This window comes from Saccopteryx bilineata, chromosome 1 (assembly GCF_036850765.1).
Source record: "Saccopteryx bilineata isolate mSacBil1 chromosome 1, mSacBil1_pri_phased_curated, whole genome shotgun sequence".
Lineage (NCBI taxonomy): Eukaryota > Metazoa > Chordata > Mammalia > Chiroptera > Emballonuridae > Saccopteryx > Saccopteryx bilineata.
Genome location: NC_089490.1, coordinates 407,294,797 through 407,312,044, shown reverse-complemented (window position 1 = coordinate 407,312,044; position 17,248 = coordinate 407,294,797). Strand labels below are relative to the sequence as shown.

Below are 17,248 nucleotides of genomic sequence, written 5' to 3'. Positions count from 1 at the left end.
AGAGAGAGAGAGAGAAGGGAGAGGGGGAGGAGAGAGAAGGGAGAGAGAGAGAAGGGAGAGGGGGAGGAGAGAGAAGCAGAAGCAGGCGGGCGCTCCCCTGTGTGTCCTGCCCAGGAATCCAACCCTGGACTTCCACATGCCAGGCTGATGCTCTACCACTGAGCCAAACAGCCAAGGCTAATTTTTATTGTTTCTAAGCCACCAGTTTGTGGTCATTATGGCGGCAGCCTCAGAAAACTTCTACTGCAATGGTGCTACAATGGGGCTGGAACCAATATTTTTAGGTGTGTCTTCTCTCCGAAAGCGGTCTTTCTCAGGCTAATCTCAGAACGACAGACAGGCGTGCGGTTGGCTCACCCTGGCGGGCCCTCGGAGGGCGGAGTTGCGTCCTGTGGATGTCGGCCTGGCCTGCGATAGGAGCGCCTTGCCGGGACACACCCCAAACCGCCAGGCCCGTTTGTTGATGGCCTGCTGGACGGCTGCCCTCACGGCTGGCCTGACCTTGAAGGTCCAGGGGTGTCTTTGTCAGCAGGTAGGCTAGGGAGACTGTCGGTCCCAGTCTCTGTTCTGGGGGTGCACAGGGCACCTCACTGGGCTGCTTCCTGAAGGGCAGCAGGACTTCCACAGCTGCCTCCTCAGCCTCTCCTCCAGGTGGTGTCATCAAACGCACGGTTCTGTGGAGGTTTACTGATGACTGACAGGGCGCTAGCTAAGCCCTTTCAACCCCGGGGCAGGTGGATGCGAAGTGGTCTTTTTATTTATTTACTTATTTATTTATTGTTATTCAGTGACAGGAGGGGAGGCAGAGCGAGACTATTGCATGTGTCCTGACCGGGATCGGGAATACCCAGCAAGCTCACTAGGGGCGATGCTCTGCCTATCTAGGGCGTTGCTCCATTGCTCAGCAACTGAGCTCTTCTTAGTGCCTGAGGCAGGGGCCATGGAGACATCCTCAGCACTCGAGGCCAACTTGCTTCAATTGAGCCATAGCTGCAGGAGAGGAAGAGAAAGGGGGAGGGGGAGAGAGGGGAAGGGAGAGGTGGAGAAGCAGATGGGTGCTTTTCCTGTGTGCCCTGACCGGGTATCGAACCCAGTACTTCCACACGCTGGGCTGATGACAAGCCACAGGACAGGATGGGGATCGTCCCGACATGCCTCAGAGACCGTAGAGCCCCAGAGACTTCCATGACACGGTATCCCTGGGTGCGGTGATAGGTACTCATTAGGACCAAGGTTGGCAGACTGAAACAGAGCCCCCAGCCACCACTGCGTCAACACAGCTGGCCTGAGGGCTGGCATGGTGGAGGGAGTGGCGCCTGCCCTCACGGTGGGAAATGGAACCCCGTTCTTCCTCCCGATGGAAAGGGGGCATGCGCTCAGACTCCTGTTCCCAGATGGGCTCACATCATCATCCACGAGGGGCTGAATAATTAATTGTATGTATCCCCTAAGAGTTTACAAGTTGAAGTTTCTACCTCCCACCTCCCACTGGCACCTCAGAATGTGGCCTTATTTGGAAAAGGGTAATTGCAGATTGAATTGAGATGATTTCATACCGGGGTAGGGCGTGTCTTTAAAGGGGACATTGGAGCAGAGAGATGTGAGCAGAGAGAAGGGAGGCAGCTGCCCGCGAGCTGAGCTGAGGAGACTCCGAGCCAGGTCCTCACGCACGCTCAGAGCAGTCCGCCTTGCCAACCCCTGTGTTGCGGACTCCGGTCTCTGGGAGACCGTATGGCTCTTGCGTTTCTTTCTCCGCATTCTATCCAGGAATTTCTGGCATCTCAGCCCTGTCTTAACCCGGGCCACCCTGACTCGAGCCTCCGAGCAGTCAACAACAGCTCAAGCTGGCTCAGCTGACCCAGGTGGCCGGCTGCCTGAGGACTTTGTCCCAAGCACACTCTGCTAGGACGTTAACTCCACTTCCTGCAGTCACTGGGGATCGACCTTCCCCATCTGGGTGAGACTTTTTTTGTTGGGACCTGACTGTCCCAGGTCTCAAAGGATGGGGCTGGCCAGGCGGCTTTGCGAGCAAATGCGTTTTTCTCTTACAAAGTAATTCCTTCATGGGATGTCACTTACGGGGTCTTCAACTATGGGGACAACTTCATCCAATGAGGGGAGGCAGGTGGAGGCCTTTTGGGAAGTAGAGGTTGGAGGGTCTTCCCTTGGGGACCCCCCAAGCGACCTCATTTATGGCATTGCTGTTCCCTGGGCCCCACACATGCCACACCATCACGCCAGCTTTCTCGTAAGACGTGGGGAAGCCACAGGTTCCACTTCTGTGGCTATTTCGCAACAATTGAATCCAGCTGTGTGTGGCTTTGGGCTCAGTTCTGTGGCTGCCAGATGACATTTGCAGTTACAGGCAGCTCCTGCCACCACTGGATGAGCAGTTAGGGACCTGAGCTCTTCATTCTCCTTCTTCAAGTCCAGCTTCACTTGAAGCATCCAGTCCCCCTTACAGAATTCTTGAATTCCTCCTGCTGCACGTGGTCCGTGGCTGGATTGTTCTCCATCTCCAGAGACTGGGCCTTCTCCAAGCATGTCATTCCTGGTGACCACAGGTAGCCCTTGGGTGCCAGGGACTTGCCATCTCTCTGTGCCTGACCAGGCATGGATACGCAGGGCCTCTAGCCATGCCATGCCATGACCCCAATTTTCTGGAAGGGTCACTGTCTGAAACCCATTTCATAGTTTATGGGAGGAAGGAGAGGCTCAGGTCTTGGTAGGAGCCCAAACGCAGCTGGTTAACCCTGCTGGGATGCTTCCGGACCGCTTGGCCACACTGCAGGCTCTGGGCTCTGCGGTCTCCACTCCCTCCTTCTCAATGTAAGTGTCCAGCATGCATCCGTGGGGCCCTCACCCCTTGGTGGAAAGAGATTTCAGCTCCACCTCTGCTCTTGGCAACCTGCTGTGACGAGAAGTGGCTAAAATACAACAGATGTCCAGTTTACACAATTTAAGGAATGGAACTGTTTCCAAGCTCTGCAGAGTCAGGAAGGTGGTGGCCTGTGTCTCCTGTAGCAGTGACTGTGGTCTGGGAGGGCCCCGAGGACTCAGGCCTGAAGCTGGATGGTAATAAGTGATCTAAAAGGCTTGCAAGTGCCGACTGGAGGTATGAAGCCTCCTTATGGCCACTGTGTGTCTCTTCATGCCCTGTGGATCCCACACAAACACACACACACACACACACACACACACCCTTCCCAGAAGCCTTGGCATGCCCAGAGTTACCACTGAGAGGAGGTTGATGGTGGATGCCTGTCCAGCCCCAAGACCCTCCTCCAAGAAGCCCTCCACCTCAGACTGGCTTGGGCACTCTGTCCATGCTCCTTGTGGACCCCTGGCTGCTGGGGTGGGTGGGGGTCTGCTTGTTGAGTACCCGGTATTATTACCTCCTACTGTGGGGGATGCAGGGCCTGGGGATCTCCCCTCCTCCAGGAAGCCCTCCAGTGGCCAGCTCCTCTTAGAAGGTGGTGAAATTGCTGTCTCACGAGGAGCTGGGTTTGCACAGATTCAGGTTTCCCCTTAGGGGTCCTGCAGGCCCAGAGCGTGGGCGGGGTGCCTGGACCGTGGGAGGGGCCTGCCCTTTTCTTCTCCTGGCCATGGTTCACCCAGGCGTGATCCCTCAACGGGAATTGAGGAAGTAAGCCAGGGTGGGATAGAGCTCTCACTGGTGGGTTTGGGCCACTTCCAGGTGCAGGGCCCAGATATCTCCTGATGAAGAAGGGAGATTCCTCTTGAAAGCCTTCGGGCTTCACAAAGGAGCGCTCCCCAGGGCAGACTCCCTGGGTGTCCATGCCGGTCAAGTCCCCTGCCGCGCAGTGTGGTGTGGGCTGCCCTCTGCCTCCACCGCCCTGGGGTGCAGAGGCCCGTGGTGGCAGTAGTGGCAAAAGGTCCTGGTTGGACATTGAGGAATCCGATTGTGAACTGGGCCCTGAGGCCACCTGGTGCTGTCCGAGGGTGGGGTGAGCAGTCCTTTCCCTTTAGGTAGGGCTGGGTCTGCTACGTGCATCAGGATTTCAGAGCACTTGCACACATACCTGGCCTTTCAAGGCGGGCAGCAAGTTGGCGCAGCACCTGGGCTGGGCAGCGTCACGGGGAGCCGGGGAACCGAACCTGTGGCTCACAGAACGGAGCCGGCCCCGCGCCCGGCCCCGGCCTCGCCCCCGCGCCCCCACCCGCGGCGTCGGCCTGCAGGGGGCGCCTCGGCGCTTGTCATCATTACACGACGGCCTTCAACGTGCTCGCCCCCGTGCGGCGGCCGCGCGAGCGAGCGTGCGCGTGCCTGCGGGTGCTAGCGTGCGTGCGTGCGTGCGCGCGCGCGCGGCGGCGCCCTGAAAGCGGCGCTGCGAGCCTGAGGTGCCTGGGCTGAGCGGCTCCTCCCGCTGCCCGCTGCCCGCTGCCCGCTGCCCGCTGCCCGCTGCTCCCTCGGGCCTGTCAGCTCAGGCCGCTCCCCGGGGCCCGAAGATGCCGGCCGTGTCCAAGGGCGACGGGATGCGGGGCCTGGCGGTCTTCATCTCCGACATCCGCAACTGTGAGTGGCCGCGGCGGCGGAGCCGGCCTGCGGGGGGCTGGGGTCCGGGGGTGCGGGTCCGGGGTGCGGACCGAGAGGGCGGGGATCCGGGGGTGCGGGTCCGGGGGTGCGGACCGAGAGGGCGGGGATCCGGGGGTGCGGGTCCGGGGGTGCGGACCGAGAGGGCGAGGGTCCGAGAGTGCGGGTCCGAGGGTGCGGACCGAGAGGGTGGGTGTCCGGGGGTGCGGGTCCGGGGGTGCGGACCGAGAGGGCGGGGATCCGGGGGTGCGGACCGAGAGGGCGGGGATCCGGGGGTGCGGGTCCGGGGGTGCGGACCGAGAGGGCGGGGATCCGGGGGTGCGGACCGAGAGGGCGGGGATCCGGGGGTGCGGGTCCGGGGGTGCGGACCGAGAGGGTGGGTGTCTGGGGGTGCGGACCAAGAGGGCAGGGGTCCGGGCTTCGAGGTGCGGGGTTCGGGTCCGGGGATCCGAGCTGGGATGGGGGGGTGCGGACTTAGCGGGGGTTCGGGGTCCGGGGGTGCGGACCTAGAGGGCGGGGGTTCGGGTCCGGGGGTGCGGACCTAGAGGGCGGGGGTTCGGGTCCGGGGGTGCGGACCTAGAGGGCGGGGGTTCGGGGGGCACAGGTGCGGGGGCGGGGCATTGGGGATGCAGGGTTGAGGGCTCGGACTGGGGTACGGGGTGCGGGTTCGGGGAGCCAGGTGAGGACCTGGCCGTGGCACCACCGAGGGGCTTCCTGCGAAGACGCCCCTCCCTCGCATGATGTCACCGCAAGCGTCCAGTCTTTCTAGCAATGGAGCATTTAACCCAGCCGTTTCCAAAACAGCGTGGGTTTTCACTCGGGGAGTGGGGACAGCGAAGTCTGTGTCTTGCAGGGGGAGGAGGGGAGCAGCTTTGTGACCCGGGATTCCCGGGCTTATTACTCCCGATGGAAATGACTCACTCCCCAGGGAGTTCCCACAGCAGACTGGGGGGCAGTGGGCTGGCGAGTGGGGTGGCTTTGGGGAGACGTCTCTGCCTGCTGCCTCCAGTCAGGGCCATGCAGGAGTGCGTGAGCCCCCTTAGAGTGGCCAAACCCCAAAGGCGGGACAGGCCTCCAGGGGCGGTGGCTGCCGTCTGTCCCTAGTAACTTTGGCTTTGGTGCGCAGACATCCTTGTTGGTGTTCAGAGAATGCTCCTTTGATTTACTTGAAAAAATAAACACAAAGCCAGTTTCTGTCTGGTGTGTTTTATTACCCACCACCTTGTTGACTGTGGTTTCACTTATTTATTTATTACCTTAGGTTTAATGTATATTTTGAAGAATGTTGGTCACCTCATTGCCTTAGACTGGGGTGGAGGACCCAGGCTGTGGAAGGTTCAGGTCCTCTGTCCCCCTCGCCCCTTTACGCTGCCAGAAATTGGTGTGGAAACACAGCCTCGAAGCTTCTGCAAGTAGGGCAGTACCCTCTCTCTTTGCTATGGAAAGTAATTTCCAAGACAATAATAGTCATCATCCTAATGCATCTTGTAAAGCTGAGGGTGTGTGTGTGTGTGCGCGTGCGCGCGCGCACTACTACTTCAGGGGACCCTAGGGCAAAGGCTTAGCAGCCTTAAATTAGCAGTGACAGATATCCTTCATTTTGGGAGAAAATTGCATCGGGCAGGGAGTTGGGATGGCCACCCACTTGCTCCCAGAGCTCATCGGCCACAGACCTGTGCCATGTGTGACTGAGGTCTGCGTGTGACTAGAGCAGGCGTCCCCAAACTACGGCCCGTGGGCCGCATGTGGCCCCCTGAGGCCATTTATCCGGCCCCTGCCGCACCTCCTGAAGGGGCACCTCTTTCACTGGTGGTCAGTGAGAGGAGCACTGTATGTGGCGGCCCTCCAACGGTCTGAGGGACAGTGAACTGGCCCCCTGTGTAAAAAGTTTGGGGACCCCTGGAGAGGGTGCCCTGCACCTGGGGAGGGCACGCAAGGGCTCCTCAGCTGACTGTGGACCAGACTTTCTCCGCTGCTGCCGGGTTGACATCCCGGCTGCCCGGCTGCTGTGTGGAGCTGGGCTGTAGTGAGCAGCTTCCCAGCCTCTGCCCCAGATGCCTCAGGTGTGACAGCCAGAAAACGTCTCCGGCCAGACATTGCCCTGCGGGGCAAAGTTGCTCTGGGAGAGAGCCACTAGTGTAGACCCGGCGATAAGACACTCTCTCCTCCCGAAGGAGCTTATATAAGAAGGGGTCCCTGGTCCCTGGTGGGGGCCGGGGCCGGGTCCCTGTTCCTGACCCCGCTGTCTGGGCGTCTCCGGTCACTCGGCACCCTCAGAGCGGTGGCGCGCAGCCCCTGGGCTCCGCAGGTGGACCGCGTCTGTCTGCTCGCACAGCTCCCGGCACGGGACGTAGGCCCCGTAGACGGAGGGACGAGTGAGGCAGAGCAGATGTCACCAACGGGGTGACTTAGGCCGATTGTGTCTCAGGGGCAGGCGGAGGGCCGAGGGCTGCAGGGTCAGCAGGGGATTAACATCTCCACAGCGTCCGTGGGTGGCTGGAGATGGGAGTGGAAAGCGAACCCCGGCCAGAGCTGGTCTGCGCTGGACTCCTGTGTGGCAGGGAGAGGGTCCCTGTCTCCTTTCCCCTCGACTCTGCCTGATGCTGGGGCCTTCCTGCTTTCCTGTGAGGGTAATGGACGTGGCCAGGCTCTGAGGAGCGGGCACTGAGCTGGCAGCAAGGGACTGAGCCTTAGTTTTCTCAAATGACGGGGTGGACGTTGAACTGAAGTGTCACTGAGATCTGTTTCGGCTCTAAAACCACAACTTCCTTCTGTCTTTCTGAACTGGTCTCGTCAGGGTCCCCCTTGAAGACTGTGGAGAGCTGCCCTGACCTGTGCGTACTTCAGGTCGTCCTCGGCTTCCGGCCGGCTGGCGGGGCACAGGGCACCTCTGGGCATGGGCAGCAGTGACGAGCTCCCGTGGCACAGGCGGCGAACCAGTCCGGGGCCTCGAAGTTAACTCGGTCCTTTCCGACCAACTTCAGCCCGGTGCCACTGAATTCCGCTAATGTGACTTCAGTGAGGGCGTTAGTGAACTCCCTCTCCCTCTTTCTCTCTCTCTAAACGGGTATTCAAAACCTGTGCTCCTTTTATTTAGTCCTAGTTCTGTAAACAGATCTTTATTTTGAAGCAAGTCTAGATTCATAGGATGTTGCAAAGACATGGACAGGGAGGTCCCTTCACTCTCTCCCCCCCTAAGGTGGACATCTCACCAACAGGACAGTTTCAGCCCCAGGAAGCCGGCAGGGGTACAGTCTGCTGGACATAGTCACACTCCACCACTGTCGCTGCACCGAGGTGTGTGTGTAGGTACGTGTGCTGTTGTCACTGGTAGCTTCCTGTAAGCCCCAGTCCACTGAGACAGAGCTGTTACATCACCACAGAGCCCCCTGTGTGATCCTGTGTAGCCAGACACCCCCCCCAGCCCCTCATTCTGCCCTCATCCCTCCATCCCATCCCCAGGGTGCTGTGTGAGTGGGGCGTGTGTGTCTGTCCTGCTGAGGTGGATTTTCTCACTCAGCACCGTGCCCTCGAGGTCCCTGCGACCAACCTGCTAGTCAAGCTGTCTCAAAGAAAACAAAAGAACTGCTTGAATTGGGGAAAGAGTGGTTATTTGATATTTTTTCAGTTATTTTGGAACTTTTGTTTGCTTCTGCACATGTGAAGTATTATTATTGGTGAAGGAGAGTCATGTGCTGTTGATTCTTGAAAAATGCTGGGGGTAGGGAAGCTGACCTCCCTGCAGTTGAAAATCTGAATGTAAGTTTTGATTCCCCAGAAACTTAGCTATATCTCAGCATCTGCAGGGACCTGGTTGCAGGACCCCCATGGGTACCAAAATCCGTGGGTGCTCAAGTCCCTTATATAAAATGGTGCAGCCTGACCAGCAGTGGCACAGTGGATGGAGCATCGACCTGGGACGCTAAAGTCCCAGGTTCAAAGTCCTGAGGTCTCCGGCTTGAGTGCAGGCTCACCAGCTTGAGTGCGGGGTCACTGGCTTGAGCAGGGGCTCACTGCCAGGACCCTAGCCCCCCCCCCCCCAAGACTCGAATGAGAAGCAATGAACAACTAAAGTGATGCAATGACTAGTTGATGCTTCTCATCTCTCTATCTTCCTGTCTCTCTCAAGAAATAAATAAAGAAAAAATAATGGCACAGGTCATTGTATAGTCCGCTCTCCACGTCCCTGGATTCTGCGTGGTGGATGTGGAACCTGGTGCGCACTGAGAAAAATTCGTCCGTCCGTGGCCCAGCGCAGCTCAGACCCGTGTGGTGCCAAGGTGCACCGCTATAAATTAATGCGTGTCTTGATGTGTTGCTCTTGACATGGCAACACAGTGTAGTTAGAATATCGCTGAAATGATGAAATGCTGCTGAAAATGTCAGACTCAGAATTGCCCGCAGAATCGCAGGACTGCCGTCAAAGGGGAAGAGTTGAAGGGTCGCTATTCTTGGGAGACCATCCTGGGCGCCCTGCCCGTGGGGCGGAAATCTGCCTGTATCCCTGCCAGCTGGGTGGTGGGCAGGGCTGCCCTGATGCAGACAGGGCACCGCCCTCCCGCTCGGAGGCGTTGACCGAGTCCCTCGGGGCTGGGGAAGGGAAACAAGTGGACAGATGTAATTAGCCCTGTGGCAGAAACCCAGAGTTCCCGGTTCTTGGAGAAGGGACGTGATTTTGCTTCGGTTGCTTCTGTGAAACAGGTCGAGAGTCATCCCTGTGCTCCCCACAAAACTCGGCCCCTTTGCCGTCTGTCCGCTCTGCTGAGATTTGGCAACACTCGGCGTGATGTTTTAGCATGACTAAAGTTGAGAAAAATGTTATTTCTTCATAAAACCCATTTCTCATGAGTCAGAAACTGGACACGGAGAAACTGGACACGCAACTTGAAATTCAGCTTAAACGTCAGTGTGAAAATTAAAGCCAGGACTTGATTTTCCTGAGCGAGAATCTGGATCAGCATCCGAGGTTAAGTCTGCGCTGCAACGTTTTCAAGTAAAAAACCCCAACAAACCCTAAAAACCGAAGGCTCATTTTAGTCTTGACTGTACAGTTTAAAAATGCTGACTTTTGAAAAAGAATGCTCTTCTGGCATGTTTTCTGCTGCACTTTCATGCATAATCTGTGTTTCTGAGAAGCTGATTAAGGAAGTATGTGACAGAGGGTGCAGGGAGGGACGGGCCAGCAGGCAGAGGAGGAAGGAAGGGTTTGGTCCAGGTTGAATTTCTCTGCCAAGGCTGGTGGTTGCGGCTTCTAGGAACTATCCCCGTGTTCCTCCCGGGTCCCTCTGGCTCCAGCGAAGGCGCTCCCTCTCTGTGACAAGCAGACAGGTCCTGGGTGATACGTGTGTTCCTCCCGGGTCCGTCTGGCTCCGGCGAAGGCGCTCCCTCTCTGTGACAAGCAGACAGGTCCCGGGTGATAACTGTGTTCTCCTGCCGGACACCTAGACTACTGCTTTCCTCTCCTCCTAACATGATTTTCATTCTGGTTTTTTTTTTGGGGGGGGGCAATAATAAGTCAGGATTTTGTAATTGCAGAGTTAGAGCAAAGGCCGTCTTTCTGGGATTAAAGGGCATTTCCTTGGCTCTTAAACTGCCAAACAACAGAGTCAGACCCCGGGGGAAGATCTGTGGGGGTTTTGCGCCAACGTGACCGGGGAGTGTGACTTGGAGTCAGCTCCCGAGTGTGAGTGCGAGGGGTCCCCGCTCCTCAGGATCTTAACTGCCAGTTTTCGTTTTCGTAGGTTCTGGGATGAGGCTGTCCTCTCCCTTAGCTCAAATTTCAAAACTTAGACGGCTCCGAAAACTGAATTTCTTTCTTTGTAAGTCTCTGTTGAAGTTGTTTGGCCAAAACACTGTCTCGGCGCTGCCCTGAGCTCTGTGTGGCCTCCCCGGCCGGGCGGGTGTTCGGGACGCGGTGGTGGGGGCTGACGGGTAGTGGCTGTTGCACCTTGAGCACCTCTGAATCCTGGGACAAAACTGGGCCCTAGGTTTCGGATCTGGGATGCACCTGGCCTGTCATGGGACCTACTGGTGGGGTTCAGAGAAGTGGCCCCCTGAGGAGCTCAGACACATGCATTCGCCCTGACTGAGCATTCGGGACTCTGGACGTCAGGTAGACCCTGGCCCCAAAGGGCTCCCTGGTTTGGAGGCGGGCAGAGGGGACAGGAGAGGCACACAGGGCAGGTGGACCTATGGGAAGGTGGTTCCGCCGGATTGTGGAGTGCTCCCGTCTGTCTGTGGAGTGCTCCCGTCTGTCTGTGGAGTGCTCTGGTCTGTTCTGTGGAGTGCTCCCGTCTGTGGAGTGCTCCCGTCTGTCTGTGGAGTGCTCCGGTCTGTTCTGTGGAGTGCTCCCGGCTGTGGAGTGCTCTGGTCTGTTCTGTGGAGTGCTCCGATCTGTCTGTGGAGTGCTCCCGTCTGTCTGTGGAGTGCTCCCGTCTGTCTGTGGAGTGCTCTGGTCTGTTCTGTGGAGTGCTCCCGTCTGTTCTGTGGAGTGCTCCCGTCTGTTCTGTGGAGTGCTCCCGTCTGTTCTGTGGAGTGCTCCCGTCTGTGGAGTGCTCTGGTCTGTTCTGTGGAGTGCTCTCGTCTGTCTGTGGAGTGCTCCCGTCTGTCTGTGGAGTGCTCTGGTCTGTTCTGTGGAGTGCTCCCGTCTGTTCTGTGGAGTGCTCCCGTCTGTGGAGTGCTCCTGTCTGTCTGTGGAGTGCTCCCGGCTGTGGAGTGCTCTGGTCTGTTCTGTGGAGTGCTCCGATCTGTCTGTGGAGTGCTCCCGTCTGTCTGTGGAGTGCTCTGGTCTGTTCTGTGGAGTGCTCCCGTCTGTCTGTGGAGTGCTCCGGTCTGTTCTGTGGAGTGCTCCTGTCTGTCTGTGGAGTGCTCTGGTCTGTTCTGTGGAGTGCTCCTGTCTGTCTGTGGAGTGCTCTGGTCTGTTCTGTGGAGTGCTCCCGTCTGTCTGTGGAGTGCTCCGGTCTGTTCTGTGGAGTGCTCCCGTCTGTTCTGTGGAGTGCTCCCGTCTGTGGAGTGCTCTGGTCTGTTCTGTGGAGTGCTCTCGTCTGTCTGTGGAGTGCTCCCGTCTGTCTGTGGAGTGCTCTGGTCTGTTCTGTGGAGTGCTCCCGTCTGTTCTGTGGAGTGCTCCCGTCTGTGGAGTGCTCCTGTCTGTCTGTGGAGTGCTCCCGGCTGTGGAGTGCTCCCGTCTGTTCTGTGGACTGCTCCCGTCTGTCTGTGGAGTGCTCTGGTCTGTTCTGTGGAGTGCTCCCGTCTGTTCTGTGGAGTGCTCTGGTCTGTTCTGTGGACTGCTCCCATCTGTCTGTGGAGTGCTCTGGTCTGTTCTGTGGAGTGCTCCCGTCTGTTCTGTGGAGTGCTCCCGTCTGTGGAGTGCTCCTGTCTGTCTGTGGAGTGCTCCCGGCTGTGGAGTGCTCCCGTCTGTTCTGTGGACTGCTCCCGTCTGTCTGTGGAGTGCTCTGGTCTGTTCTGTGGAGTGCTCCCGTCTGTGGACTGCTCCTGTCTGTCTGTGGAGTGCTCCCGTCTGTCTGTGGGTGGCCTCATCTGCGTTCTTCTTCTGTGGACGTGCATTTGGTCCCCCTCCCCACCCCACCCAGTGTGATGACATGGACACGGGGTGCAGAGGCGCGGCCCCTCTGGTCCTGCCCCCCACTGGTCTGCACAGTCTGCCCGACTGAAGGTCACTGAGGTCCCTAGAAGTGGGAGCATCAAAGTTGATGACCTCTGTAGCATGCGGAAAGTTCACTAACCTTCCCAGCTCCACAAGATAAATGGGGTGCTACTCATGGGAAACCGGTCACGGGGTGTCTGAGACGTGGCTGACAAAACTGTACTTGCTGGTCTGGTATTGGCCTTCTTTCAGACCTTTCCGACTTGGGTGTGAAAGCTGACGTGGTTGAAATGCTGTGAAAAGCAGCATGATGTTGCACTGAGAAGACTTTCTGGGTGCTGGGGTTCAGGTCGGTGCTCCTGTGGTGGGCTGAGGCTGAGATAGAACGGCTCTGGGCTCTGGGCGGGAGGCAGAGAGGAGCAGCGTGCCAGCAGGAGGCAGCCTGTTCCCCGTGGAGGCTGAGTAGGGAAGAGGACGCGGAGTTTGGGGACAGAGGTGCACGTGCCAGAAAGGGACAGGAGGCCCAGCCTCTCCCAGCGTGCTGCCACGGCCCCCGGGACCCACGTGGCACTCGCCCTTGCCTGCCTTCTCTGCGTTTTACTTGAGCAGTGTCGCAGAGAGGAGCACGGTGGGGCCGCCATCACCCAGGACTGAGTGTGGGCCGCAGGTTCTAGAGCAGGGGTCGGGACCTGTGCCTCGCGAGCCAGATATGGCTCTTTTGATGGCTGCATCTGGCTCGCAGACAAATCTTTTTTTTTTTTTTTTTAAATTTTTTTATTTTATTTTATTTATTCATTTTTAGAGAGGAGAGGGGGGCAGAGAGAGACAGAGAGACAGAGAGGGAGAGAGAGACAGAGAGAGAGAAGGGGGGAGAAGCTGGAAGCATCAACTCCCATATGTGCCTTGACCAGGCAAGCCCAGGGTTTCGAACCGGTGACCTCAGCATTTCCAGGTCAACGCTTTATCCATTGCACCACCACAGGTCAGGCCATCATTAGTTTTTCATTGTGCGTTGCGACACCTTAGTTGTTCATTGATTGCTTTCTCATATGTGCCTTGACCGCGGGCCTTCAGCAGACTAAGTAACCCCTTGCTTGAGCCAGTGACCTTGGGTCCAAGCTGGTGAGCTTTTGCTCAAACCAGATGAGCCCGCGCTCAAGCTGGCAACCTCGGGGTCTCGAACCTGGGTCCTCTGCATCCCAGTCCGACGCTCTATCCACTGCGCCACCGTCTGGTCAGGCTGGCCAGTTTTTTTGGGTTTTTTTTTGGTATTTTTCTGAAGCTGGGAACGGGGAGGCAGTCAGACAGACTCCCGCATGTGCCCAACCGGGATCCACCTGGCATGCCCACCAGGGGGTGATGCTCTGCCCATCTGGGGTGTTGCTCTGTTGCGACCAGAGCCATTCTAGCGCCTGAGGCAGAGGCCACAGAGCCATCCTCAGCGCCCGGGCCAACTCTGCTCCAATGGAGCTTTGGCTGCGGGAGGGGAAGAGAGAGACAGAGAGGAAGGAGAGGGGGAGAGATGGAGAAGCAGATGGGCACTTCTCCTGTGTGCCCTGGCCGGGAATTGAACCCGGGGCCCCCGCACGCCAGGCTGACACTCTACCACTGAGCCAACTGGCCAGGGCCTGTTCTCTGTGTCTCTGAACAGGCTTGTCATCTGTCTCCATGAGCATGTGGAATATGTCATAGTGACTTTACTGTTCTTCTCTCCTGATTCTGTCATCTGGGTCATTTCTGGTCCTATTCCTGTTGATTGATTTTTTCCTACTTATTATGGTTTGTATTAATCCTGTTTCTTCACATTGCCTGGTAATTTTCTTTTATTGAATATTGGGCATCATGAATTTTATCTTGTCAGTCCTGAGTATTTTTGTATTTCTTTAAATATTCTTGAGCCTTGGTCTGGGATGAAATTGTTTGGTCCTTATAAGAAGGGACCAGATTTTATTTATTGATTTTACGGAGAGAGGAGGAGGGGGTTGGAGTGAGATGTATCAACTCATAGTTGCTTCACTTTAGTTCATTGATTGCTTTTGTATGTGCCTTGACTGGGCAAGCCCAGGGTTTCCAACTGGCAACCTCAGCGTTCCAGGTCGACACTTTATCCACTGCACCGCCGCTGGCCAGGCACGTCCAGGTTTTTTTTTTAGATTTAATTTATTCATTTTATAGAGAGAAGACAGAGAGAGAGAGAGAGAAAGAGAGACAGACAGAGAGAAGGGGGGAGGAGCAGGAAGCATCAACTCCCATACGGGCCTTGACCAGGCAAGCCCGGGGTTTTGAACCGGCCACCTCAGCGTTCCAGGTCGACACCCTACCTACTGCGCCACCCCAGCTCAGGCCAGGCATGTCCAGGTTTTTAATTGCTTCAGGTGGGAGGGTAAATCCTTAGTTAGATATCCATGAGTGGCATTCAGAGGAGAGGTCTGGGCTGGAGGTGAAAGTGTAGGGCCTGGTTTGTAGCTAGTTTGTGAAGCCCAGAGACAGGAGGTCAGGTCAGCGTAGGCGTGAGTGCAGGTTGTTAAAGGTGGTCTCACCTGCATAGGTTTCCTGTGTGAGTGGGTGTGCTCCCAGCATGAGTTCACATGCGCTTCCGATCTGCGTGGGAATACTGGACGTTAGTTCTGTGATTCTCCTTGTTATGGGTGGGGAAACCGAGGCACAGGAGCCCGGGGCCCCATGGCTGCCTAACTGTGGTAGAGCCCATTGGGACTGCCTGCCTCCAGGTCTGCCTGAGCTCCAGTGCTGGGCCTGCCCTGCCCGGGAGGAGGGACCGGCGGGTGGGCTGTGGGGAGGGTTGAGCTGGTGAGCCTGGTGTGGTGGGTTCAGGGAGAAGGATTGGGACACCTTCCTAACAACTCTCTGAGGAGTTCTGTTGTGAAGAGGAAAGAAGGAAGCTGGTGATTGCTGAGAGCAGAGGGTGTGGCTCTCTGTACCCCTGTAAGGAACAAACCAGCACTCCTGTGTTGTGCAGATTGGAAGCTCGCAAAACCTGGCTCAGCAGAGGCCCTACCTGGAGTCTCACCAGGTCCCTCTGGACACTTGGGGCCGAGCTGCCTCCACTCAGCCCCTGGGGCCTGGGGCTGCGGCCCCCGCTCCCTGCGCCTGCACTCCCTGCCGCAGAGCTGGCAGAGCTGCGGTCTCGCTCCAGGGCGGGCCTGCCCACATTCCTTTTCAGGCTTTCCCGGAGGCCCCTCCCGCCAGTCCTTTCAAGATTCGGATCTCTGACTTCATCAGCCCCTTCTCCTGCCTCCAAGCAGAGTGTTATCTGTGGTGAAGGGCTCATCTAATTAGATTGGGCCTACTTGCAGGACCCAGGATATCTCCTGTCTTAAATTTTTTTTCTTTTAAGTGAGAGGAGGGGAAAGAAAGAGACAGACTCCTGCATGCACCCCAACTGGCATCTGTCAACCCCTGTCTGGGGCTGATACTCGACTACTGAGCTAATTTTTAGTGCCTAAGGCCAGTGCTCTGACCAACCGAGTTATCCTTAGCACCCAGGGCCACTCTCAAACCAGTTGAGCTGCGGAGGGGAAGATGGAGAGAAGGGGGAGAGAATAAATGTGTGCCCTGACCGGGGATGGAACCTGGAACTTCCACTCTCTGGGCCGATGCTCTATCCACTGAACCACTGGCCAGGGCCTAGTCTTATTCTTAATCAAATGTTTTAAAAAATTTAGTCAAGAATGTTGTTTCAGTAGTTAATTATAAAGCACACTTCTTCATTCCATTCGTAAACTTCAGAGTCATTTATTTTCATTTTATAGCCATTTTTTTTTAGTTACTTAAAAAATGCGATTACTTATTAATTCAAAATTGCATTGACTGGTGCTCAAGCTGAACCAGTGACCCCCTGGCTCAAGCCGGTGACGACCTTGGGCTCAAGCCAGCCACCTTGGGCTTTAAGCCAGTGATCTTTGGGCTTCAGGCCAGCAACCTTTGGGCTCAAACCGGCAACATTGGGGCCAGGTCTGTGATCCTAGGCTGAAGCTGGTGAGCCTGCCCTGAGCCAGCGACCTCAGGGTTTCACACCTCGGGCCTCAGGCTGAGGCCTGCATTGCACCACCCCCTGGTCAGGCTGCTGTATTACTTCTTAGTGTACCTGTTTCTCCTGGGCCCCAGTCTTCGGGACAGGACTGTAAGGGACCAATGTGACAGGACAGGGCAGGCAGTCTGTCTCCCAGCCCCAGAGGATGTTTTCCTGGAGTGGGTACTTCTGTGTCACTGGACAGGCCTGGGACTTCTGTCACACATCCTGAGGGTGTCGTCTCTGGTGGTCCTTTTCTTTGGAGACAGATGTCTGCTCTGGGCCTGTGCTTGTTTGCACTCAGCTTGGGGGGGGCCTGTCTTTTGTGCAGCTGGAGTGTGTAGAAGGTAAAGTTGTTTTGAGATTTTGCAGTTTTGAAAAAATGTATTTTTTAATTTCATACTGTATTTTTAGGGGTGAGGGGGAGAGAGAGAGAGAGAGAGAGAGAGATATCGATTTGTTGTTCCACTTATTTATGCATTCACTGGTTGAGTCTTGTATGTTCCCCAATTGGGAATCGAACCTGCAACCTTGGCGTATGGGGACGAGGCCCCAGCCAGCTGCCCGGCCAGGGCCTTACCTTCATGCTCAGTTGAGAAGTTGGCTTGGGTAGAAGCATAGGCTGGAAGTAACTCCTCCTTCGTTTTGAAGGCATGGCTCTCTCTTCGTTCCTAGTGGCCTGAAGTCTTAGGATACTGTGCCCAGGTGTGGCAGTGGGCGGAAGCTCATGCCCTTTGGGTTTGGGAAGACGGTCTTGTTTTTCTGATAATTTTCTCTCACCTTCTCTGGGTGTTGTGAGCCTGGGGGCGTGTCCACCATTCGGTGCGGCGTCCCTGAGTGTGCGTTCTCAGAGTGTCCCTTGCTCCAACATGCTAGTGTCACCAGGCTTGGAACTTCCATGTTCCTGCTTCTCCAGAGGGGAACCCTTTGTCTTCTGCTGGGGTTGGGGTGGGGTAGGCTGCTTGGCTGCAGGGTCTGGTGGCCTGGCCTGCTGCTCCTTACATGGACTTCCAGTCCATGCTCCTGACGTCCACCCCGCAGGCACCGGGCACTTCTGTTC

General features: G+C 56.8%; 1 protein-coding gene across 2 annotated transcripts in view; it reads left to right on the top strand.

Annotated features, from left to right (window-relative positions):
* Positions 1–4,317: 4,317 nt before the first annotated feature.
* The window catches only part of AP2A2 (adaptor related protein complex 2 subunit alpha 2), a 74,133-nt gene continuing 61,202 nt past the window's right edge, over positions 4,318–17,248 (top strand). For both annotated transcript variants that reach the window (XM_066252404.1, XM_066252403.1), the window contains exon 1: positions 4,318–4,537. In XM_066252404.1, the coding sequence (XP_066108501.1) occupies positions 4,471–4,537 (67 nt within the window). In that variant the 5' untranslated portion in view covers positions 4,318–4,470. The remainder of the gene's footprint in view (positions 4,538–17,248) is intronic.